The sequence below is a fragment of the Mugil cephalus genome, chromosome 19 (assembly GCF_022458985.1).
Source record: "Mugil cephalus isolate CIBA_MC_2020 chromosome 19, CIBA_Mcephalus_1.1, whole genome shotgun sequence".
Lineage (NCBI taxonomy): Eukaryota > Metazoa > Chordata > Actinopteri > Mugiliformes > Mugilidae > Mugil > Mugil cephalus.
In genome coordinates, this window is record NC_061788.1 from 21,745,864 (window position 1) to 21,771,943 (window position 26,080).

General features: G+C 40.6%; 2 protein-coding genes across 2 annotated transcripts; both read left to right on the forward strand.

Moving 5' to 3' along the window:
• The first annotated feature begins 886 nt into the window (after nt 1–886).
• On the forward strand, nt 887–14,571 carry LOC124997075 (very long-chain acyl-CoA synthetase). The gene is made up of 10 exons (XM_047570621.1): nt 887–1,467; nt 3,419–3,622; nt 4,813–4,971; nt 6,417–6,541; nt 7,654–7,848; nt 9,188–9,278; nt 9,394–9,592; nt 11,580–11,677; nt 12,629–12,759; nt 12,845–14,571. Exons 1-10 carry the CDS (start codon nt 990–992, stop codon nt 13,019–13,021), a joined length of 1,857 nt encoding a protein of 618 aa, XP_047426577.1. The 5' UTR covers nt 887–989; the 3' UTR covers nt 13,022–14,571.
• Nucleotides 14,572–14,784: 213 nt separating this feature from the next.
• prrc1 (proline-rich coiled-coil 1) lies at nt 14,785–22,740 on the forward strand. Its single transcript, XM_047570365.1, has 9 exons — nt 14,785–14,931; nt 16,335–16,455; nt 17,275–17,667; nt 18,589–18,734; nt 19,005–19,107; nt 19,204–19,367; nt 20,106–20,209; nt 20,661–20,763; nt 20,861–22,740. The coding sequence occupies exons 2-9, from the start codon at nt 16,356–16,358 to the stop codon at nt 21,068–21,070; spliced, it is 1,323 nt and encodes a 440-aa protein (XP_047426321.1). The 5' UTR covers nt 14,785–14,931; nt 16,335–16,355; the 3' UTR covers nt 21,071–22,740.
• Nucleotides 22,741–26,080: the final 3,340 nt, after the last annotated feature.

Below are 26,080 nucleotides of genomic sequence, written 5' to 3' on the forward strand. Positions count from 1 at the left end.
TTTTATCATCTATTTGAGTTTTGTCTGCCTGCATTTTAAAATTTTGAATTTTTCTTTCAAAATGAGCAAGAATTCCAATGAACCTGTACAAATGGCAAAAAACACTATTCTATTCCATTCTAGACCATTCGCAGCATTTTCATTTTTTACTGTCATAATATGAAACAGAAACTTCATCATAGTAGATAAACATTGATGTGTTTTACCAGTTGCTGATGCTGAAAGTCTGGACTACCAGACAACTTTTGTCTTCAGATTGACAGTCTACTTTGGAAAAGTTTCAGTCTGGGATAATACAGTTTTATTCTGGACAGAGGGCTGAAACAAACAAACAAACAAAAAAAAATATGAAAAAAAAAAATTGCGAACCAGCTTCATGTGGGAAAGGTTTTTTGTCAAACTCATTTTAGTTTGGGTGCCACATTCAGCCAAATCAGTAAGATAACCTATAGATTTTTTTCCATTTGTTTTAGTGCAAAGAAGAACAAGTAAATTAGGAGAATGGTTACATTTAATAAACTATCCTTTTTAAAAAAAATAAAAAAGTGCAATTAGGGAACATTGCTGCCTGTTGTTTCTTACTGTGTTCTGTCCACTTCTCTGACTAAAACAGGGTGAAATTAGGGCTAGAAGTTATTTTCGTTGAAAAATTGCAGTTTCCCATGTAAATTTCGCACTTTTTGCCCACTGGCCGTATGTTTGACACCTGTGAGTTAGAGTATAAAGTCCTTGTCTGTTTTAGTGTGGGGGTAGAGGTGGGTATTCAGTCTTTCCTGGGGGCCCCAGAATAGTTTGTGACAGGCCTGTTCAGTCTCCAATCTGTTCATCTCCTTGCTCGCAGCTGATTGGCTGTGACTGCGCTACTGTCAAATTGCATAATGAGAGCTTCTATCAGGCTGGCTGCGGGCTTCCTATAGGCATGCGCGATTGTAGCCTGTTATTTAAAGTTTTGGAGCAGTCCTAAAGTGAGGTGTGGTGTTTTTTCTAAGATGATAGCCCTGCTGTTCAGCAGCGTTTTGGCAGGGTTACTGGCTCTGCTTCTTTACCAGAGAAACGCGTATCCCTTCTTCTGGATGGACCTGGTGTATTACTTGAAGCTTCGGAGCTACAGAAAGACTTTGCAGGCTCGCATGCTGCAAGGGATCATCACATACCTCGACTGTTTCCTCTACCAAGCGAGGACGATCCCGAACAAACCCTTTATTGTCTTCGAAGACCAGACGCTGACATATAGAGATGTGGACAGGAGGAGTAACCAGTTTGCGAACGCGTTCAGGTCGGAGGGATTCCTGAAACAAGGAGACGTTGTTGCTGTGCTGATGTGCAACGAGCCGGACTTTATGTGTGCGTGGTTGGGGCTATGTAAACTGGACTGTGAAGTGGCCTTTCTCAACAGCAACATAAAAGCCAAATCTCTGCTCCACTGCTTCCAGGCCTGCGGAGCCAAGACGCTCGTTGTTGGCGCAGGTAGCTACTACACGTTTTCTTACACGTTTTCCTGCAAGTTGGGCAATCGCTGTTGACTGAGGCAAACTCCTGTCTATCCTGCTCCCTGGGCTCTGGTTTCTGAAGCTGAACACAGACTTCGCTGTGTTTAAAAAGTCGCCTTCGTGTGTGCGTGCAAATTGCAGCCACTCCCACAGAAATGGGAGTGGCTGCAATCTGCCAAAAGATGCACATTAAAAAGTCACTAGTTGTTATTGGACCAGGCAGCAGAACCCAAGAAAAATTGCTAGGGGGCTGGTGGTGGTGGGCTCATTCCACGAGTTTTTGGAGCATGTGTTATGGTAACATCCACTGTATGGGCCTGTTCAGACCTTGTATTAAGATCAGATCTGGGCGATCTGATTTTGTAGGAAACAGGTGTGAGAGGGCATTTGAGAGATCTGATCTCTGACTAGGTTTGGAAGCATTCTGTTTTGAAAGTAAAGACTGGGTAAACTGGTGATGGTGAAGACACCAGCAGTCACAATGTGTTCCCCTGTTAAAGTTGCCATCAGGTTTACGTTCAGCCCATTGTAGTTTGGATGTGTAAAGATTTATTTGTATGTTTATAATACATATGAATAAAACACTTGTATTCCCCCCCAAAACAAACTTCCCCTCTTAAGGTAAAAGCTCATAGCCTTTGTGCAATGTACATTTCTTCAGTGCAACTGAAGAAGTCTCCGTTCTTGCCCAACCATTTTGTTCCATTTACGCTCTAAAAAAGCTTCTCATTATTCTGACTCATCCCAAGGCAATTACCCATGTTAACCTTCTTGTAGTCACATCAGATATAATAAATTAACAAAATGGGTGGCCTTTCCGTTGGTGCAGTCCTGTGAAAGAAAGGGATTTGTTCTACTACATTTAACCACAATGTGGCTGCCTGTCAGTGATTGTCGATGGTGTAAACATTGGACCTCTAAGGATATAGTCCAATCAGTGTCAACAGAGTTCTATGAAGTACTGCTAGCCTACTTGGACAAAATCCCTGGGATCATTCTCATAACTGCTCAGTGCAAAGTTATTGGGTTTTAAGAGAACCTGCACTAACAGCCAGAAGCCAGAACTAGTTAGGACCATGCCTGATAGCACACAAAGGGGAATTTTTTAGAGGACCAAAGTTTTAAAATAAAAATGGAAGCCGTTCAGCTGATGCATGGCCGCCATCTCATATTTACTGGCGGTATTGCTGCTTAAGTTGAACATCACATAGTCAGATCTCTAAATTCCAAATTAACTTGTTTTGCCTCCGATGTGTTCATCATATAAACAATAATACAAACAGCTTTGTACTCCACTGTTTAAGCAGTGTTATAAGAAGAGAACTACAGTATCCAGAGAAAGGATTTGAAAGACTGAAATTTTCCCAACAAGAAACTGGATGAAAGCAGAAAAAAATAATAGATTGCGATGCAGTAAGACTTGTATTTATAATGATGTATTAATGTTCCATTGTTGGTGGTGCATTAATATGTGTTAGTAGATTTTTTTGGAGCAAATTGCAGTGGAGCTTATTTTATCTTAACCCTAAGGACATAAGGAATATCTGATCTAAGCCTGTCCTAAGTAAATATTACATACTTAATTTAATACAATACAAGGTTCTATCGTTACAATTGTAAAGTTCAACAGATGTTTGACTGGCTAGTTTTCACATCCTAAAAACTATGACCAGGGAAATGTTCTTTTTTTTAACATCATTAAGTGTCTTATTTTCAAGTCAAGCATTCCTGAGGAACATTTCTAAACATGCAAAAAGCTGCCGGTTGTACTGATATTTGACTAAAGTGAAGTTCAGTATACCATGAAGTAGCCTACGTTAGCACACATCATGTGTGTGAATGGTATTCACAGGGATTTAGAGTTTTACCTCAATTATCCTGTTTTTGATCTGTCTCCCTGGAATGACCCACTGTTCTGTTTCCTGCAGATTTGCTGCGTGTGGTGAAGGAGGTGCGACCTGACCTGAAGAAGGACAATGTGGCCGTGTGGGTCGTGGATCACACGTCACCCTCTGAGGACTTCAACACTTTACTAGATAAGGTGGACAACATGTCTGCAGAAACCATCAGTGACATTCCTAAAGTTGACATCATGTCAAACTTTGTCTACATCTTTACCTCTGGCACCACAGGTACTGTATGAATACTGTTCAGTTATCACACAAATTACAGACGACCAGTCTTTCAAAAACCACATCTGTTGGGCCACATGAATTAACAAGTGAAGAGTATGCTTAAGTACGTTTGTAGTGGTTGATCTTTAATTGACCAAATATTCGCAAATACCAGGAGAGTTTTGTCCAACCTTAGGTGTGCTTATTTAGTGCCAAACTTAGAATAAGTATGTATTCCTGCTCTACCTCAGCATGTTAGCATACTGATGTTCAGCAAGTAGCTCAAAGCACCTCCTCGTAGAGCAGGAGCATGACTTAGTCTTGTTTAAAACAAGTCAAACATCAACTTTACAGTCATTATGGAGCACAGATAGTGGTAGAAATCATTTTGAAAAATAAAATAAATGTAAATAAATGAAACCTGATTTATTGTCTCACAAATACATTTATCTTCATTCACCTTGTGTTCTTGTTTAGCCAAAGAAATCGAAAAGACATGTAAAACATATCATCCTCAAAGCAGAGATAAAATACATAGCTATTGAATTTGTTAAAGATAAGATAAGATAATGCTTTACTTATGCCACAGTGGAGTGAATTGCAGTGTTTCAGCAACAAACAGTCCAAAGGACAGTGGACAGCAGGTTTGGTTGTACAACCTCACAGAAGCAGGAAGGAAGGATCTAAGGTTACGCTCCTTCACGCAGCATGGGGGAAGCAGTTGGCTGCTGAAGGTGCTGTCTAGTACTGCTATAGCACCATGGAGGATGTATGACTGGTTTTCAGTCAGCAATGACAGCCTTGTTTTCCTCCTCCGATCACCCACCACCTCCACGGGCTCTCGAATGCAGCCCAGAACAGAGTCGGCCATCTTTCCCAGTCTGTTCAGTTTTTTGTTGTGTGCTGCAGAGTGTTGCCGCTCCACAGAGGATGGCTTAAGTCACCACAGAGAATTAAAACTCACTAAGTGTCCTTGTAGAGTCTGTTCTGGCCTTCCTTATAAAGACATCATGGCACAAAAGGCAATAAGAGTGTGGTAAATATATTTTACCTACCTACGCCTAAGTGTCAGAGGACCCATGGAATCACAAAATCAGTTTAGGCAGCATAGGTTAAACTGTCGCAAGCATGTCTGGCTAAATATTCATTTAAAAGAACTGTCCAGCACATCACCTACAGCTGTAGTCCATGTTGCCATTGTCTTCCAGGTCTCTCCAAGGCAGCCCGTGTAGGTCACCTGAAAGCCATCGCGAGCATGGCCTTTTTTCACATGTGTGGAGCAACATCCGATGACGTCATCTACATCACTCTCCCTCTTTACCACATGTCTGCCTCCCTGTTGGGGATTGGAGGATGCATCCAGCTTGGTAAGAGGAGAGAATCTTCAGTCAGTCCGGAATTAAATCTCAGCTCCAGTTCAGACCTGGTTAAAGTACAGGTGTGAACACACCCAGAATGCATTGACGACGGATTTAAGGGATCAGTACATCATGGGTCACATTAAGATAAGATACTATGGGGTGGGAGTGCCTGGTCTGGTCTAGGTGGGTGGTACATGTAACATCCACATTAAAGAATGCCAGGTCCGAAAGTTTGTATTGTTATAAGATGGCCAATTGTATTTACTTTACCTGTCAGTGGTCTCAATGCTGCGGCTGATCGTATATGATTGGATTTTGAGGTGCATTTGGAGATACATTTTGTGAAGGACGGACCTTTTCCTCTCCTTCAGCCCAGGATCTTTATACCGTTTGGAAAGGGTAGTTCACCTACGCACAAATCACGCGACAATTTCTCACGTTTTTGGATATTTATTTGGTACACAGAAAATAGATATTGATTCAGCGCTGAGCCTTCGGTCAGTTCACCTTAGGGGTAAAAAGAACCAAAAACCCCCTTCAGGGACGTACAGTGACCTTAGTCTACCTAGACCCCGCCCGTAAGACAATAGGGAGGAGTACTGCCTCTCATGTGTCAGTGAGTTTCTATGTGTAGCCGATTAGCTTTATCTGGTCTCCAGCATGTGAGATATTTGGGTGTAATGTCTCCTAGTCTGTGAGCAAGCTGTAGCGAAGCGAAAGACAACAATTGATAAGGTGAATTAACAGAAGTAACATTCTACTTGATTGTTCCCAAACCCAACAATTTAAAATGTCAGGTGTGCACAAAGTATTTTTTCCCAGTTGCTTGTGACCAGAGGACAAAGTCCTCAGCCTACGAACAGGAAACAGCCGCAAGCAAGGCAACAGAATCAAAGGGATCATGACGCTACATTTATTTGTTTATCTTTTTTATCTTATCTTATCTTACAGGCAAATACCATTTCTTTCTTATTAGTACATATCTTTTATCTTTCAAAGTCTGTGAACCAGGAGAAGGGATGTTGTCCTTCCTGAGTAGAAACAAAGTCACTGTTGTTCTGTCTGTTGCACCGTTGCAACTGCTTCCACCTTCCACAAGGTTGTTTTTATATGCTTCTGTGAACATCAGCAAACAAGATACAACTTGTTAAAGTGAAACAGTGAGTATAATCACACCCAACAGTGGCACCCAAAAATATATTATTTTCTATATCTATTTGTGCTTTCCCAGATAACTATTGACAATGCCCAGGGCAAACACTGTAGGAAGCCAACATGACCACAGAAACCCTTTTATAGGCCTGTAAGGAATTCTCACTTCCTCACACAAAGGCTGAAACAAAGCAGGGGAACTTTCACACCGCAGCTCCAACTATAAATACTTTGCAATGACATTGACACTCGATGTTTGCTTTCCTGCCTGTTCTCTGTCTCCTCACTTGCCTTCAAAGGTGCGACGTGTGTGTTAAAGAAGAAGTTCTCCGCCACTCAATTTTGGAAGGACTGCGTGAAACACAAAGTGACTGTGGTGCAGTACATAGGAGAGCTCTGCCGGTACCTGCTGAACCATCCGATGGTAAAACTGGCTGCTAGTTGAAAACACAAGTCATTTCAAAGTCAAAAGTCTGATATTGTCTTTGTTTAGTTTTGGATGTTTTCAACATGGAACACATGGATATATTCAGGAGAACTGGATACTTGTGGACATTGTGATGACCTTACAAAAATAAATAGAATAGGTTACTGAGAAGTCAAAAGATGTCATGGAATCTTGTGTACAACTGAAAATTCAGATCTGATGGTGACAGCTTACCTCAAGTTGCCACCTATAGCTCTATAGGTCTATAGATAAAGACCTAAAAAACATGTGCCAAAAATGGGTTTTGTGCTTCCTGTGTTTTCCCTAAAACCACGAGTCTTGTTGCTGATGTCACACTGGGACCTTTCGTGTTTTAGCAAGACACTCAGTGCGTTTACATGCAGAGCTTAATCGAGCTATGCTCAAAATTAGACTTTCTCACTACAGTCCTTGTCCCAGTTTACATGCAGCGCAAGAAAATCGAATAACTGTTCTCCTCTTCCACACTAGGTGGCGATACGTGTCTTTTCAGCGGGTTAATACCACATTAATATGGCCCGATTTCCGGCTCAAGAGTTTTCATGCAGCAGACCGGCATTTCAAACAACAGCCAGACGGATAATAGTACATTTTTTTTAAATCTTGTACGTAATGTTCGCGCTACTTCTGGTGCAGGTAAGATCCGCACTATCCCTCAGACAGCTCTGTTTCTCTTCTTCTTCTTCTGCGATCGGCTTTCTCGGTCATTTTTGTTTCGGGATCACACAGCAGCGCTGCGGTCGTGGAGCATGCGCACACGCATCATCCGATTGAAAACTCCAATTCAATTGCATTATCTGGGTGTCGGATCGGATAATAATTCTCGGATAATGAGAATGTGTTTACATGAACTTAAATTCTCCTGTTATAGTCCAATTAAGGCTAAAAAAAAATCCACATGTAAACACACTGTGTGACATGATGAAAAAAAATATACAATTATTGATTTACTACCATGTGCGTGGCATCTGAAAGTTCACACTTTCTAAGCAGCCTGTTCTCTACCTTTTACCATGCTCTCTTCTTGTCTGTACATCACTTGTCTCATCCATTAAATATGTGTCCTCCAGGTTCCAGAGGAGAGAGCTCACTGTGTTCGGCTGGCAGCAGGAAGTGGTCTCAGGACAGACGTTTGGAAGAAGTTCATCAAACGCTTTCGTATAAAAAAGATCAGGGAGGGTTACGGATTGACTGAAGCCAGCATCGGCTTCCTCAACTATACCGATGAGGTTGGGCCGATCGGGAGAGCGAGCTACTTCAACAAGGTCAGCAGGAAAAGATTAGGACTTGTTCCCTCTGGACATTTGAGTTCCATCTTTATTTACGTTCACAGCAATAATTGGTATCAGTATTTTCTACTATAAACAAATAGTGCTGATAATTTCAACACTTCAGAGGCTGAAAGATTCCACCCTGTGTTAGAACGCAGGTATTCCACGTTTGGATGGGTTAATGGGTTTGTTAATTTAAGATGTTGTGTTAGTCATGATTGTTAAGCCACTGATTCAGATACAAAGGTTTCCTTTTGTTATTGTGAGAGGATGTTCACATAATGATGATTTTAGAGAAAAGGTGCAGTTTAGTGACACATCCTTAAGCTCAACTGATATAACATTACAATTAAGTATATGTGTCCACATGATAACTATACAAAATAGAATTGTTTAGATTTTATCAAAGGCATATAATTAGGAGTTTTTTGCATACCTGGGGAGAACCTTAGCAGTAACGCACCAACACCAAGATTGTATAATGTGACTATATTTGCTAATTTAACTGTGATTAAGCTTCTGAACCCATGGAAACATTTTGCATATTGTTTAACAAAACAGTAGCAGTAGCATAGATAAAATGAATCAAGGAATGTGTTCCCCAAAGTGCATGCTGAGAAGGTTTGCTAAAACCTGGCTAATACACCTGCCGTGACATGTTCAGCACTCTAAACACACCACTCACACAAATCAGCTCTGTTTTCTTTGCCTTCATTCAAAGCGTGAGCATAAAATAATGCCCTCCAAGATCAGTCCTCAAACTGCTCTCAAAGAGCCCAATTAGCTGCATGATAACTAATTGGAATATTATAGCTTGATGCTAATTTACTACACAATGTAGTAGTTGTTCTTTTAAAAATACTGACCAACAAGGACAATGAGCAGTGAAAGGATTTTTGCCATTTTCTGTTGATGCGCAATTAAAGTAGATAAAGTAGCTCAAGAAAATGATAGAAAGATATAATAGGAAACACACAAGAAACATTTAGTGTGAATTTTATAGTGAAACTAACAGTACGTAACGTAACAATATAAAAGGCACATTTTGAAATCAGAATAGAGAATCTGAGAGGAAGAAATGTTTTTAAAATTCAAAATGTTTGACCATTGTACAGTGTAATGTACAGTCTGATGCATATGGATGTGAAATTAAATTATTAAATGAAAGACTGACAGAATGATATATAACAGCGATGCATTGAAATGATTTTTACAGATAATGGTTTGAATTATTTAGAAGCTTTCCTGGTATTATAACACATCACTCAGATGGTACCTGCTGAAGCAGTGTCCCACCAAGTCAAAGCGTCTACCGTCCTTTCTTGTTTTTCAGCTCTCCATGCCCTTTGAACTCCTGAGATATGATCCACAAACATATGAACCAGTCCGAACAGACTCTGGAAGATGCATACGAGCACAAACAGGTAAATGAATAACAAGTCCTCTAACATGAAGGTGAGTCAGTCTGTAACACATGACTGTATGTACAGTGCTGACTTGTAAATCCTGAAAACTAGTAAATCCTTTTTCTATGTGCAGGAGAGGCAGGGATCCTGGTAGCTCCTCTCACGGCTATGAACCAGTTCCTGGGTTACGCTGGGAACAAGGTCCAGTCTGAGAAGAAGCTGGTCAGGGATGTGCTTAAAGCTGGAGACGTCTACTTCAACACTGGAGATCTCCTGCTTCATGATCACATGGACTTCCTTTACTTCCGTGACCGCATTGGAGACACCTTCAGGTACCATCACTGTCTGTACACTTAGGACTCTGCTGTAATAACGTCACTAAGCTAAGTTTAACAATGACCATCATCATACAACATCCAATACACTGTCTACACCTTACATTTCAGTTGTGCCTCTCACCCATCTGTCTTTAGCGCAGTTGATGCAACAAATACCCTTAATGCATACTTTCACATCTCCATTAAGTGTGCTGCCTCTGATGACATTCTTATACGGATCTCACATGCTTCTCTTAGTTTTTTAGAAAAGTAAATATGCCATATACTGTCCAAAAGTGTAGGAATGTCCCTACACCCCTTTTCATCTGACCAGACACCTACATTTGGATACTTAATTCTATGAAGCACTGACACTAGAACTTAATTCTAGTACTTAATAAATAAAAACTGTATACACCCAACTGATGCTAGCTTTCTGTCAATACGGATGGCAGCATCTTGTGAGTGTAGAGCGCAGAGCCGTATTATCGATGATCCGCCCACACTTCCTCCAAGCTCACTTGCGTTGGAGGGGATGGAGCTTATGACTTAGACTGCAGACAGTCACCGGGGGGAGCTCTGCTTGCTTTGGCTTCACTTTTGAAGTGCTGCTCTGTCATCCATTTTCATACAGTCTATACTTCCAACACACCTGCAACACTTATCTGAGCTAAAACATCCTCCCCAGCTAACCTGGCCTACCTTCCTTTTGTCCACTAAGTGGTCGGCAAATCAGCTTGGAGGTGCATTACTGCCACCTACTTTCAAAAGCTACCCGTTTGTTATATTGATATTGACTTCAGTGGGTATTTACCATTATAAACATTTTTTTTTTAATTTTTAGGAAATTGGAGCAGCATGAATTTGCTTTTACTCATCAGTAAAATAAAGCATTACATTTGGTATTTGCCTGTCCACACCAATGTTAAAACTTGTGATTTGATTTCAAAGCCTCCAATTTCAAGCTGGAAGAAGGAGAGTGAGTTGTGCTTAATGATGGTAGACCAGATTCTTGCTCAGGTTACCCAAATTGTGTAGAATCAAATGCATAGCCGTCTTGCCAATTAACCACAATGGTATTATAAAGTATCACATAATTAATATCAAGCAAGGATGTGACTATACTTAGAATAACAGAAGAAAGAACTGAGTAATCATGGGAAGTAAGAACGAGCATAAAATAAGGTGATGAAGGTTGCATACACTTCTTATGACAGGTCCCCTAAAGCAGCAATTCCTCTGTTTCAACCCTGGCACATTATCGGTCAGCTCTTGATGTCTGCTAGATGTCTGAAAGGGTGTCAGTCCCTCCGTTTATTTCTTATATATGTGTCATATAAATTCACATGGCCTCCCATCAAGAAGGTCCAGATTCAAGTTCTCCCTGTGTCTGCGTGGGTTTTCTCTGGGTACTCTGTTTTCCTCCCACCTCCAAAGACATGCTTGTTAGTCTGATTGGTGACTCTAAATTGAGCCTAGGTGTGAGTGTGAGTGCGAATGGTTGTTTGTCTCTGTGTTAGCCTGTGACAGACTGGAGACATGTCCAGGGTGTACCCCATCTCTTGTCTGATGACAGCTGGGATAGACTCCAGCATCCCCCATGTCCCAAGTGAGGATAAGCGGTAGTAGAAGATGAGATGAGATAAAATCACACAACAGCTAAATACACTTGTGCATTTAGCTGTTGATGATGTGAGCTGTTACAGATTTGAAAACAAGCTCCACATCGCCCTCTGCTGTCCAAAATGACATGGTTAAACAGACACCTTGTTATGAATGGTGTTATACTGCATAACTGAAGACATTTTGTATTTCCATTTAAAAGCTGTAGATTGTAGATTTCTTGTGTGGAGTTTACTTTAAAGTGGCTACGATAAGAACATTATTTCAGATATGATGTGATCATATGGAAGATGTTTCCAGTATTGAATATAATCTGTTGAATCTGTAGTTCTGTAGCAGTCACTGATGGTCTAACTGCATCTATCCTCATGTTAAACAGGTGGAAAGGAGAGAATGTATCCACTACAGAAGTGTCTGAGGCATTGGGTCTTCTAAATTTTATCCAGGAAGCAAATGTGTACGGAGTCACCATACCAGGTGAGATGACCTGGGCGTTAAAAGACGCATGTGAACACACCCACACCCACTGAGGTCGCATTCCAGAAATCCAATCTCTGACCACATTTGGAGGCGGTCTGGGTCACATGTGTGTGCAATCTTTCAGTTGTGTGAACAAAATGCGTCCTGAGTCACGTTAAAGACCATGTAGACTCCACCATCAGCAGAGTGTTATCTCATTCATTCAGAAAAAAACATACAACTGCTATAATAAATGATCACATGAAAAGGGAAAGGCACCATAAATCATCTCCGTTCACCAGTAATGAGAGCCTTTTAAAATATTCTGTCATCAACTAAAAGAATAAATCTAATATATGAGTGCACAAATGCAATTCTGCGTTAATTATTGATGTGGTTATTTTGATTTATGAGGAGCCTTGTGTGGTTAACTTATATATTTCCTCAATCTCTGTTGTCCTTAGTTGCCTTTATTACTAGCAATTATAGTGCATAAAGAAACTTCCAATCATGATCGTATGTATACACACCCTAAGAAAACAGTTCAGTTTCTCCTGTTGAGGCACTTCAACATGCAGTGTGTAGCTTTTATGCTGATTGTTAAGGACGAAAGCACTGGTTGTGCAACTGGGTGGGTGTGTTAAAATGTGACAATGACTAAAGCAGTTGTTTCATTCAAATGGCTAATTTCATCTGGTTAAAATCTGTTTTGATGACAGTCCTCCCCACAGTCACCAAGTGCTGCTCAAATAGTTTGAGTTGTTCTGTGTCGCTCTATAATAGAACTGAAGCAGCAATTCAGTCCTTTAAGTGGCACCTTCTCCTTAAGGAATGTGAGGCTCGTGGGTGCTGTAGTTTATAATAAATTGTTTGGAAAACAGTACAGTTTTGCACTATAATGAAGAAATTAAAGTGAAACAATGGTGTGGGTAGCTTTCATCTGAATTGGTGCTTTTATTTAATCTACAGGACATGAAGGTCGTGCAGGCATGGCTGCTATCGTTTTAAAACGGGATCAAGAGTTAGTTGGAAATAAACTCTATCACCATTTGGTGGAAACACTTCCTGCATATGCCTGGCCCTTGTTCCTCAGAATACAGGTACGTGTTGCAGATATTCATCACCTTCACCGTGTGTGTTCAGAAATAATTTAATGTGGTTCATACGTGTCCCTCCTGTATTTAGACCTCCCTTGACGTGACAGAAACTTTTAAGCAGCAGAAGGCGAAGCTGGTCCAGGAAGGTTTTAATCCAGATGTCACGGATGATCCTCTATATTTCTTAAGTGTCTCAGAGAAGGAATATATCCCCCTGACCTCAGCCCTATATCAAGACATTGTGTCTGGAAAGATCCGTTTCTAAACTTGTTAGGACGTTAATGGCAGGGATCCACTGTACATACAAGATAAATGTAATCCATGTTATGCCACATTTCAGTTCCTCTGCACTTACAAGCCTCTTTTATGATAGTGAAGAGTGACTTACTTGTAACCCATTTGTTTTTCTCATATACATTTTAATAATTTATAAGTAATTATGTCCAGAAATTCTAAAGAAAATGTGTTTTTATGTATGTCATTTATTTAATTCAGCATACTTACCGCAAATAGATGCCGTGTATTTTATTTACATCGAAGAGAATCAGGTTTATTAGATTTAGAGGAAAGGTTTATATTAGAAGTTAATATACTTTATCATTTTAAAGAATATTTTGAGTTTTATATTTTAATTAGACTTTGTGTTCTGGTTTATTTTAAATGTCTGTTAAAACTTCCTCATCATTCACATCAGACCACTCTGCTGCTTCAACTTCCATGAATTCAATGATCATTTCCCTCGTGTTGCTATAGCTGTATTTGTATTGCCTTTAAGGGAGCTTAACACCCACTGCACATGTTTCACCCAAGGAAACAATGACATTGACGTTTCACAAGTGAATGTGTGTTTTTTGTGCAGCATGTTTCAGATTCCATAAATGGGGGAAAATAACAAAAAAGAGTGGCTGTTGTGAATGAATGATTTTTTATGATGTTCCCTCAGCAGTAACTGCCACAGTGCGTTAACGTTCAGCCTACGTGGGCAACTATTACACTCCAGCATTATTTCCAGAGATAATCTTTATCTTCTTCCATCAGTCTGTTACTGATCCGTTGAACATCTAGTGGGCGCTGTGCCCTGTAGCATTATACAAAGGTTGTTCAACATCTTGAAAAAGTTGCCACAGTTCTTCTGTAACTTTAAACTGCCTCAGTGTCTTCTGTCTCTTCATATAATTATGAGTGATGGATAAGACTGTATACAAGTGAAGTGTTAAAAACTTCTGCACAGTATTTCATATCATGACGACAAATACAAACTTCCAGGTTGAGTTTTTTTGTTTTTCTTGAGTGTAAAATGGCAAATGTATGAACTATACCCGCTTATCCTGTATAAATCAAATGTCAAATCAAATCAAACAAAAAACAAAACAAAACAAAACAAAAAAATGAGGTGAATCTATCTGTTATGCGGGTTATTAAAGCATCTGAATGAGAATATTTCTTAAAATATTTAACACTTTTGAAATTGCTATTTTGTTTCAGGAATTTCAGGTATTAAACATTGCTCAGTTTTGTGATATGTATTTGCAGGCACTGAGTACATTTCGCCATAGTAACCATCCAACTCTACATCAAAACTGACCATAGCACTCTGTGTCAACGTCTAGTTTAGCGGAAGATGCTTTGAACATGTAGAAATATTTCAATACAGATTTTCCTAAACGGGTATATGCTTTGAACTGGACATCGGCCTAATTTTAATGTATTTTGTACATGTATTTTAATATGTTTTTTGTTGATAGGACATAAGAAAATGGCTTTACAGTTGAAAGCAATTATGTAATCTCTAATAAAAGAAAGAATACAATGCTATTCGTGTTTGTGTAATTTGTTGTATACTGTACTTTTGTTGATGGATTTAACAAAAACGATATTATACATTTAATTAAACATTATTTCTAAAATAGTTGGTTGAGTTGAAATAGCTGAGACACGTTCGCGATGAATAAATCGAGGGGTTCTTTCTTTTTTTAATTAATTTATTTTTGCATTGATATTTATGATCGGTGGCTTTCGGAGGGTTTCGTCGTTCACGTGGTTTGGGAAGACTTGTCCGGGTGCTCCCGGTAGTGGGAGGAGTCACCGTCGAGCAGACGTGGCAACACGCTACGTCATCAGAGTGGGTCGGCGGTGTCTACTATTCATGGGTTATTGAGCTAGTCCAGTTAGCAGGTGAGTAGTCAAGCTACTTGTTCTTTGTTTATTTACTAGGACACATACCATTCACTTACGCTCATTGTGTGCAGAACTACACAGAGATTAATATGTCACTTTTCCGTATTCTCATTGTTTTGTGTTTTGACCTTTAAGGGGTTGTAAGTCACACGTGTACAGCTGAGTTGTAAAAGGATGCTAACAGTTGATTTAAACCGTAGTAGTTAATGAAAGTTACACACACTTTGACGCGCTGTTAGGACTTAATGCTTCAGGAATATCTTACTATGAGACAAGTTTGGTATAAAACGAGTCGCGTTAACGACTTTAGTAACAGAGCTGTGATGTTCTGTCCCCAGCGAGACTGAGCAGCCCTAAATTTTAGCTAAGTGTGCTTTGGAGACTGAAAAAGTTAGTTATATTTTAACCACGAGTCAGTAAGTGACGTGGCGGGTGTCTGCTAATTGCGTGCTCGTGCAATAGTTGCTCGTTGCTGTTTAAAGGCATCAAGTTAGGATGGTTAGGAGTCCTGGAGCGTCCTCAGGGCTGGGACAAAAGCAGGATGTCCTCCCCCCGCTGTCACCTGCTCTAACCCTGTGCTGTGTTTGTGTGTGATTTTTAAGGACAGTGGTGAATTAAGATTTTAAGATCACATTCTGGAATAAGTTTTCAAAGTTAGAGAGGATGTAGGAACCCTGAGGGCCGTGTTTCAGTTTAAACTGTGCAGCAGTGGTCCCCGTAAATCTTACTGGCACACTTTGTTTCTTAATGAATGTTTTTATTTTGACACCTTGCTTATTAATGTGCGCCCTTTTCAGGTACAATTTGTGCAGCTTCTTCTTTATTTATGTTTTAATGACTTGTGTTTATGTTTATTGTACCAACGATAACAGCAAGTCCCTCATAGGTACACTACCAGTCAAAAGTTTGAACACACCTTCTCATTCAATTCAAAGAAAAAGCGTATACTAACTTTTGACTGTAGTGTACGAACATATGTAGCAGTAAAGACTATTCTGATTCTGATTCCAAAACAAACTTACAGGTTTACATATTGTTAGTTTAACTGGAATAGATCTGTATGGCAGATCTTTGTCTGTATTCCAGTAATTCAACCTTGCATTTCCAGTGCAACCCGTTGGATTCTTTAAGAGCGAGCACTGTGACTGAATGTGAGGACTACACTGGGCTGACTTTTTTCTCTAAGTTATAACACTGAATGGGTGACTAAATGCATTTAACTTTTAATAAGTCCATTGATATTGAGGACATTGTTTTTAGCATCAGTCAGTGTTAACATGAAGCTGACAGTCAATACCTTATCCATTTCACAAGGCAAAGTGGACAAGTGTATCCCCACAGTGGGATAAATTAAGGATTATTTTATCTTATCTTTCTTGCAACTCTGTTCTGTGGTGAAGTTTACATACACAGCTGAGAAGATGATGGAAGAAAGTGGGATCGAGACTACACCTCCTGCCAGCCCTACACCTCCTCTGACGGTGGCTGCCACCACAGCCAGCGGCCCACCACTCCCCATCGGTAAGACATGAGTAAGATGTGTTGCTCTGTGTTTCTTTTATTTTTCATTTGGAAAAGAAAAGCCGTTTAGTTATTTTCAAGTTTATTTTATTTACTTTTTTTCCATTCCAAGCAGTTGAGTTCCTCCATATGAGCTGGGTTCTGATCAAGGTTTCTAACATTTAAAGGAAGTTTTTCCTTGCCACCGTTGCCTTCAGACTGGCTCTGGAGGTTTCGGGCTGAATTTTGCAAGTGTTTTGAGACAATTTGTATCGTTAGTGACGCTATATAAAAATATAACTGAATTGAATTGCATTGAAAATCAAATAAATTTGTAATTCCTGCCAGAGTGACTCAAAACTTTTCTCACAGCTGTGTACAGAAGCAGCTTCTATGAAATTACACAGACTAACATGTCATCCAGAATGATGGCTTTCATTATGGATATATGTTTTATTACTGCCTAAAAATGTACTCATCACATATCAGCGGTTCCACACATAATGTTAAATGTCTGGCTACAGTTATCAGTGTGCCCATAAAGAAAGAAAGAAAGAAAGAAAGAAAGTATTATTGAGCTGATCCATTTTTATTAAACAATCAAATATTGATGATAATCTGTTTCAGACTTTCAGTAGGCAGCAGTTGGGTCATGCTGTTTCTGCAGTATTAATTCCATCGGTTTTCCATCTGAAGTAAATAGGTCAAGTCTCAACAAGTTTGCTCATATAGCTCGTTCAGTGTGGAAGAACCAGTGATTGAAAAAGTTGGTTGAGATTTTGATGCAATGAAAAAGTACACAGTGAGAGGTTTCTTCAAAGCCCGTTCTTTATGTTTCAGGTCTCTCCAGTCCTCTGTCCCTCCCCGGCTCTGTCTCCATTGGTTCACCTTCAGTCTCCACCTCTCTCCCTCCAGTTCCCTCCAATCCTGCCTTCAGCAGCCCTCTGACTGCACCCCCTTCCCTCTCCTCCCAGTATCCGCCTTCCTCTATGCTTTCCTCGCCATACACCAGCAGCTCCCCCTTCCCTCCCTCCGCCTCCCCCTCTGTGCCCCCTATGGCCTCTTCCATGAGACCACCACCTCCTGCGGCTGTCGGCCTGTCTGCTCCTCCCGTTGGCCCACCAGTGTCCACGTTTTCTATGAGTGCAGGATATGACATCACTCGGGGTCACGCGGGTCGAACACCACAGACACCACTGATGCCAACCTTCTCCAGCCCCTCTGCCATGCCAGGTCAGACACGTCTTCATTGGTAACATACTGACTACATGGGGACACCTGTTTTCAGGAGGGTCTCATAAATCAACATGTGAACACCTGCAATCCAAATGTACGGTTTACATACGGTGCTACTTCCACATGAAGGTTATTGTGTCATTTGTACAATTGAAGCAGCTAAACCCAACACAACCAAACCTTAGTTGCTAGAAGATGAAAAACTTTCAGGAGTCTTATCTTAATATCCATTTGGCAGCTTTTCCGGTGCTTAACGATTGTATCCCTTGATTTTTCCTCTGCCGTTTTATTAGAGCGCTTGAATAACTTCTCCATGCTGGCTTGAAAGTATTAAAAAATAGAGGTTTACAACGAAGTTCATTCTTTAAGCAACTAAAAGTAGTTTGACCATTGCTGTCCAATTCTATTTCTGCATTGTAACTGTCCTGTTAGCTGTAAATGAGTTGTAAAAGAGTGTAGTACTACAACAACAACTGTATCCCACTGATAAATTGTTAAACCACACAAATTTCCTGCGACATGATGGAGGGCAGGTTGTGGCTTAGGCTCATGCAAAATAAAAAAAATATATATACATAAAGAAGAATGTGCAACGGGCTGAAGCATTTACTTAGGAACAAAGGAAATGTAGAAAATAAAATAATAATAATCTCAAACCAGCATGACACAAGGAACTCAGATGAGGAATACATAAAAGAACTTGAGCAGGGAACACAGGTGAAAAGGGAAGAGACTGACTGAGAGACCGGAGGATAGGACACAGGCGAGACTAGTAAAGGCAGTCACTGTTTGAAAAGTTTATTTATTTTGTCTTCCGATGTATTTGCATTATTACACTCTTACAAAGTCAACGGACACAGAATAACTAAGAATGGTCAGAATCAGGGCAGGTAACACTCTTTTTTTTTTTTCCCCCAGGTGTTGTGTCCAACCCCATGGTTCAGCAGCCAATCATGACAGGAAGATTAGATGCCGGATCTCCAATCACTTTCCCAGAGGAGCAGGAGGATCTGAGAGGGTCTGGAGACAGCAACGCTGGTGGAGGCCTCTGGGGCTTTTTCAAGGTAACACCACTCTAAACCAGTGTGGCTTTATGTTACTCTGAAGAAGCTTTCCCATGTGGAATGAGTGAGGTAACATTGTGTGTTTACAGAAGAGAAAGCGATATATTGAACTGCAATTTCATTAACTTTAACTATCAGCACTATGTTTACACTCTGTTCTTCTTTGTAATCAGGATGGCTTTTAGTTATATGCACCCTAATGACCAGGTCAGCATTCTTTTAAGGACGTGAGACCGTCATGTCACACTTCATATCCTGTGTTGTCCTCAGGGAGTAGCGGGTAACCCTGTAGTGAAGACAGTCCTGGATAAGACCAAACACTCTGTGGAGTCTATGATCACTACTCTGGATCCTGGCATGGCTCCATACATCAGTACGTTAACCTGCTGTCCCTCCTCCTCACTGAATTATCCCAGTGACCAAACATTCAGATCTCTTCCATTAATGTTTCTGGTTTGCTTCTCTCCAGAGTCTGGCGGGGACATTGACATAGTGGTGGCCTCAGATAAGGAGATGAACGTGGACGCAGTCAGAAACGCCTTCCAGGAGGTTTTTGGGATGGCCATGGTCACCGGAGAGCCTGGTCAGTCCAACATCGCCCCTCAACCTGTGGGCTACGCAGCTGGTGTCAAGGTTAGTTCCCACTTACTTCATAAACATTACTTTTATTTTTAACAGAAAAAGCAGAACATATAAATCTGATTTATATCTGCATTTTTAGTTACACGAATTTGAGATAAAATCAGAGGAGGCCAAAAGTATATAAAACATTGTTTTACTTTGACAGGAGGTTCAAGGGTTGCTTAACTGCTGGACAAATGTATTCAGCTCAACAATTATTATACTGCTACATTTTGAACAAGGTACAGATTGGATAGATTTATAGGACTGAGGGATGCACAATATACAGACTTTAAGTAATAAAAGCAGATGGACATAAAACATATATGAATGTGGCTTGGTCAGAGGTACAAAAAACTGATCAGAGTTTAGAAATAATCTGAGATCTGGAAGAAATTCAAATCTTGCACACTTGCATACTGTCTGAAGAGCAGCGCAGCCACTCCAAGTCCAGCTTTTTTTGTCGTGATGCCCCTGTTGCTGCATTTCTCTGGGATACATGTCCTAAAGCTTTCCAGCATAATCTAAATTCATTGGGCATGATTGGTCAGTTTCAGTCATCCTCCGACTCCCTCTTTAACCACATACAAGTAAAGCGAATGAATTGTTTGTTTAACCCTTCATCTTTCCAACTGGATAGATGCTAAAAGATAAGTTCAAGTCACACAGAGAGTCTGTAGTTCAGCTCTCAACAGCAGTGAGTTTTTCCGACTTCAGTTGTTAATAATTTGAGTGTGTGTGTGTTTGCAGGGGGCTCAGGAGCGCATTGACAGCCTCCGTCGATCTGGAGTGATTCATGAGAAACAACCTGTGGTCTCCTTGGAAAACTTCATTGCCGAGCTTTTTCCTGACAAGTAAGAAGAAAACCTCTGATCGATGCCTGGATACGAATTTATACAAATAACATACACAGCTTGGAGCTGCCATGGTGTTCCCCTCAACCCATAGCACCCAAAGGCCCCCACCAATAACATTCTGTTTCCAGACACCCTCAGAAGGACCATGTCCATTCTCTGATGAGTCACAATGGGCAGAAACTGTTTACATGTGACACAAGCCTTTTTAGTTTCTGTCTACACTAAACCAGAATAAATTAAAACAAATATGTGTAATCTCTTCCCTTGGCATCTTAATATTTTATTGACATTGATCTGACATAACATTATGACCACCTCCCTTGTGCCTCCAATTGAGCCATCAGAGCGTGGACATGAGCCTTCTGAGGGTGTTCTGTGGTTTCAGTGGTTTTAATGTAGTGGCTGTGTAAAAGCAATGAATCTTCATAGTGCTCTCGTTTGTGTCCAGGTGGTTTGACATCGGCTGTTTAATTTTGGAGGACCCTGGACACAATGTCCGTATTGAGGTCTTCACTCAGGCAACTCCTCTGGCTCTAGATCACGTCCAGCAGGTACGCTCCATAGTGGATGCAGCTTGATGGATTGAAACTGATAACAATATACAACACTTTTATATTTTGTAATATTGTGTAACCTTTCCCTATGCAGGCTCAGTCCATGACTCCTCCAGACTACAGCCTGCGCTGGTCCGGTCTGATTGTTACAGTAGGTGAGGTCCTGGAGCGTAGCCTGCCCAACATCAACAGAACTGACTGGCACCAGGCCATGACAGGGATGACCCAGCGTCAGATGATACACAGTGCAGCCAAAGCTCTGGCTGGACTCTACAAACAGCAGCTGCCGCCCAGGACTCTGTGAGGCGAGTGGTTCTAGTTCCGGTCCCATACTTGGAGGAGATGACGACAAGTTGGAGGATAAACTAGCTGGTGGGGCAGAGGATTCCACATAGCTCCTCGTCTACCCTCCACCTGTCCTTGCAGGGCAAGCCAAATGCACATTTCTTTAAAGATATTTATGTACGTGCCCACAGCTGTTTACTGACATTCCAATGTGTTTTACAAAATCTGATCACATATCAAATCAATACTTTGTTGATGGATGAAGAGATTGGGATGGTTAACTGGTTAACTCTTCATCATTCTTGGTCATGGTGTCAACAGCACCTTTTGTGGCAATATTTCTTCTTTTGATTATGATTGTTCTGGTTATTGTAGAGACTGTGTCCCAGTAGTACTCTATATACTAGAGGTCACAGATCCAGCATTTGGGAAAACGTTAAATATGAAGAAAAGTAACATGAGTCTACCTGATGCAACGCGGACCTGACCTTGGTCCATCTTCAACCAGTAATTGAATGGACCTGTGTCCTCTATTTTCAATTCTACTTGTACTAATGTTTGTAGTGCACTATTTTGGTTTTTAGTATAAAAGAAACTAGTGAACTGTTTTGTATTAACTGGAAATTATCGTTTCACATATCAAGATCTAAGGGAAATTTTAAAAAGTTTTACTTTTAACTAAGTTTTTGCCTAAAAGATTTTATAAAGTGCTGCTAGAGCTCTCAATCTGCCGTCCACAAAAAAGAAAATAATTAAATGTGTTCCTTACAAATATACCTGGGAATGTGTAACACTTAAACATTTTAAATCTAGGTTTTATCACAGAGCTGTAAGAACAGCTAAACAATCTAAACCTACTTTACGAGGGCATTTATGGTTTTCTCTAATTTTGATCATATTATCATATGTATTCACTCAGAAAACGCTTAGTTTGTTGCCTTTTTTTTAACATAAGCACACAACATGAACTCCGGGCATAGGAGGTCTCAGAGGCCTATGACAGTTACAGCAGCTTTCAGAAGCACTGGATCAGTATTGAACAGTTGTGCTTTGATCATTGAGAGTTCAGTAAAGGCTGAATAATATAAACTCATGTTAAAGAGCTTTTGCAGGTCTGTTTATGTTTATGTGATCGTGTTGACCTCACCACTGAGTGCATTGTAACACACACTTGTTTGTGTTCATCTTTCTCCGCCTTGCCCTCAACACCTCTGCATGTTTTGTCTGCATGCAGCTCCTTCTATTGGCACAAATTCCAAAGTCTGGAATAGATGAGTGCGACTGGGACACAGCAAGAAAGTCACATGAGTCAAAGGATGTTGTCATGTTTTAGCTACAATGTATTGCTTTAAAAAATAATATCACAGTTATTCATTTTTGCTTGTTTTCTTGCATTACATTTAACCACCCCAACTGTTGTGAAGAACACACTCTGACCCACTGGTAACCATAGCAGGATATTAACAGTAGCCTGGGATTCAATTAGTAGGACATTAATTTATTTTCTGCAGTTTCAGACACTGTCAGGAACAGAAGTTATTCATACGGTAGACTAAGCACCAGTCTGTTTGTGACTATGGGCGGATAGAACGTTCTGCTGTGTGATTTGTTCTGTAAATGTGCCTTTTACACAAATAAAAAAAAAAAAACTTTTTCATGTGAGGTTACAAGATGAAAAGTTGTTACTGAGACTGACCCCTTCTGCACCCCTTCCCCACAGATTACATCATACACATTCTGATATGTGTATGAGATGTTCTAAATGTGATGTCAGCCAATTGAAACTACAATTCTTCACTACTGAGCAGCCTGCTACAGGTACACTCCTCCTCATGCTCTTTAGCGGAGGATTCATGATGATACACTGATTTAAAAAAATCACAAGTGACCTTAATGGCTCTTCCACTCATACGAAATGCTTATGGTGAATGATGCTGATTTCAAGTTTTCACACAGTTAAGTGTGATCCTGATCATTGTGTATCAGCATTATGTACACCTTTACCAAGCTGGTTATAGAATCAATCGACAATTAACACTTAAATTTGCTTGAGAATAATTGTTAGAAAGACAGTTACTCCCACACTTACTAAGAAAGACAATGTGCTCCATGCGTCTTTTGAGTTTCTCTCTGTCTTGACAAGACAGAGCTTGTAGTGTTCAAAAATAAATTGTACTGAAAACCACTGAGGAGAATGCAGCCTGACTAAGAGGAGCAGATCTTCTATGTAGACTAAAATCACTTCATCCAGGTCTAAAAGCTAAAGCGCTCTCTGGCTCCCATAAAGCCTCTTAAAATTCTGCCTGAGTGTAGCTTCATCTGTTGAGCTTCTGCACAGGTTTCGGAGTTGATGAATAAAATCCTCATGCACTGAGCTTTCAATTAGAGTAAAGAGGGGGTATACAGTATCTACACATCAATGATTCATGCTGCATAGGGGGCAGAAATCCTTTCTTGCCACTGGAGCTCCATGCTTTAATAGTCTCTGACCCTGAGGAGATTGACTCATCCCTGCGCTGAGAGCGAGGCATGTTAAGGCAGCTTTGGAAAACCAAAGAGGAAACCATGTGAGCCTTGAGCATCGCGTGGCTCTTCACCTGGTAGCCCTTAGACTGCATCTTCTGTCACTGCACTTGAATAGATTTCATCTTTTAGAAGTGAGTGAGTACGAGTTTGCCTTCAGCTATATGTTCCTGCTGCCTCGAAATATAAATGTGACCGACGTTGTATGCATTATTTATCATGGTGTTTTAATCTGGCCTGTCTGACTGCAGCCTGGGGCAAGCAGTCACTATAGGAGTAAACATTCCCCATACTGTTGCAGGTACCTCAACATCTACTGCTGCTGTATAGGTCCAACGAACGCGCTTGAGGTTTGTGGTTCGGTAAATTATGCTCACATGAATGTTTTTCATGTTATTTCCTTATTGGCCAAGTAAAACCATGTTCTGATCATCTCTGATGGTTGAGTAGATTGTCAGTATGTGCAAATAATCATTAACTGTTGACCTATCTATGCTCCAAACTGAAACTGTTGTAATGGGCCTCACTTTCTGCACCATCATCCAGACAACTTTGTGCCCATCCATCTCTGTCTGGGTTGGACTCGCCGCTGAACAGGACAGGAATGGACTGCAGAAAAAATCACTTGTGTTCATCTGACCACCACCAGGCCTTGTGCATCTCCAGTGTAAAGAGGTTCTCAATTAACAGAGACAGTTTGACCTTAGGCCTCAAACTACATGCCATTTATTGCAGCTTTGTTTATATGTGAATATAGTACACTTGTAGGGTGCTGAAAAGTTACACATTTATATTTTCCTACCTGTGTTCCTTGACACTGTTCTTGGAAATGCATACTGATAGGGACCTGCTTTACATGAGTGTAGCAGTTAGCACTGATGCCTCGAGGCCTTTCGCTGTGGAGTTTGCATGTTCTCCCTTGGGCATTCTCCCTCCTTTGTTCACGGTCCAAATACATACTCATTAAGTTAATTAGTGTTTCTAAATTGTTGTGAATGGTTGTCTGTCTCTCTGTGTTTGTCCTGGAAACCTGTCCAGGGTGTACCCCTTCTCTCGTCTAGTGATGGCTGAGATAGTCTCCAGGCCCCCTGTAACCCTCTAGAAGACAAGTGGTCACAGATAACGAGGGCTAATCAAAGTCAACCTTTTTCTGACAGTCGAACACAATGTTAACGTAATACAATCTACATTTGGATCAACACAGCTAAAACCAAAGAGATGTAGTGGATTTTTGGAGGTCCAGGCCCTACCTGCAGGTAACCATCAATGGGGAGCGTGTAGAGGTGGCTCAGACCTAGAAGTACCTGGGTCTACGTCTGGATCACACACTGGACTGGTCGGCTAACATAGAGTCAGTGTACTGAAAGCTGTCTCTATTTCCTCGGGAGGCTAAGGTCGTTTAATATCTGCCAGGAAACAACTGAAGTGCGGTCACTGCTGCCACTACATGACAACACATCCACTACGCTCCGCTCCCTAGCATTTGGAGAAAACATGATGGAACAGTCTGGTGTGCAGGTGGATGCCAATGAAAAATTCTTCATACGTTCACATGGGATTGTGGTGGCTTTAAGAACGTATGCTGGACATGCAAGCATCCTTGAGAATTCACTGAGTAAAGGATTCTTCTTGGTAGATATTCATATCATACTAATCATAGACATCTGAACAGCACTTCAGTGGGATTTGATAATGAAACATTGTGGGAATGTAGCCATTAAAGATCCTTCCTTGTTCAGAAGCTCTGAATGATTTGGTTCCTATTAGAACTCCTCTTGTGTCCATACACTAATCTGGGGATTATTGGCTTCCCCTGTCTTTAACTTTAATCAGCTTCCAGAAAAATCCCATGACACTTGCTACAGCACTGTGTATCCTTACCAGGGCATCATTAAGGCCTAAGGCTGACAACTACCATTCTCACCAGTTAAGAAATTACCAGTTTTTGTTATTCTTTACATCTTGCTGGACTAACTGCAAAGTGCTTTCTCCTGATCATACCATATTGCTGATCACTGTTGTATGGTCATATGGGTGTTAGTCTTCTCACTCATTATGAGCTGGTCTTAAACCTAAACTATCTCACTGCACAATTAAAAAGGAATGGTAACGTGGGATCATTAAGTTACCACACAGGTAGACACAATGAACTGGTGCATTAAAAGCAGATTCACCCAAGCTTTGACTGTGAGGTGCTTTTGTTTAATTTTTCAATGTTAAGGATTTAATGGGACTTTATAACTGGGTGTTTCTGTTTCAAGAATGATGCAGGAGGATGTAAAGTAGACTACTTCAGTTGATTTTACACCCCACATATACAGTAATAGGGAAAGAATAAACTCATTTTAATTCTACAACTGATAGTCTGCTAGATCCCATATTATTTTAAGTATATAGAAGGATTGCACTGTATGACCTTGTAGTAACTGGTTTCTTATCTTCTTGTCACACAGTTTTCCAAACCAAATGATGACAGTTTCTCAAAGCACCCTGAAATAATGTGAGG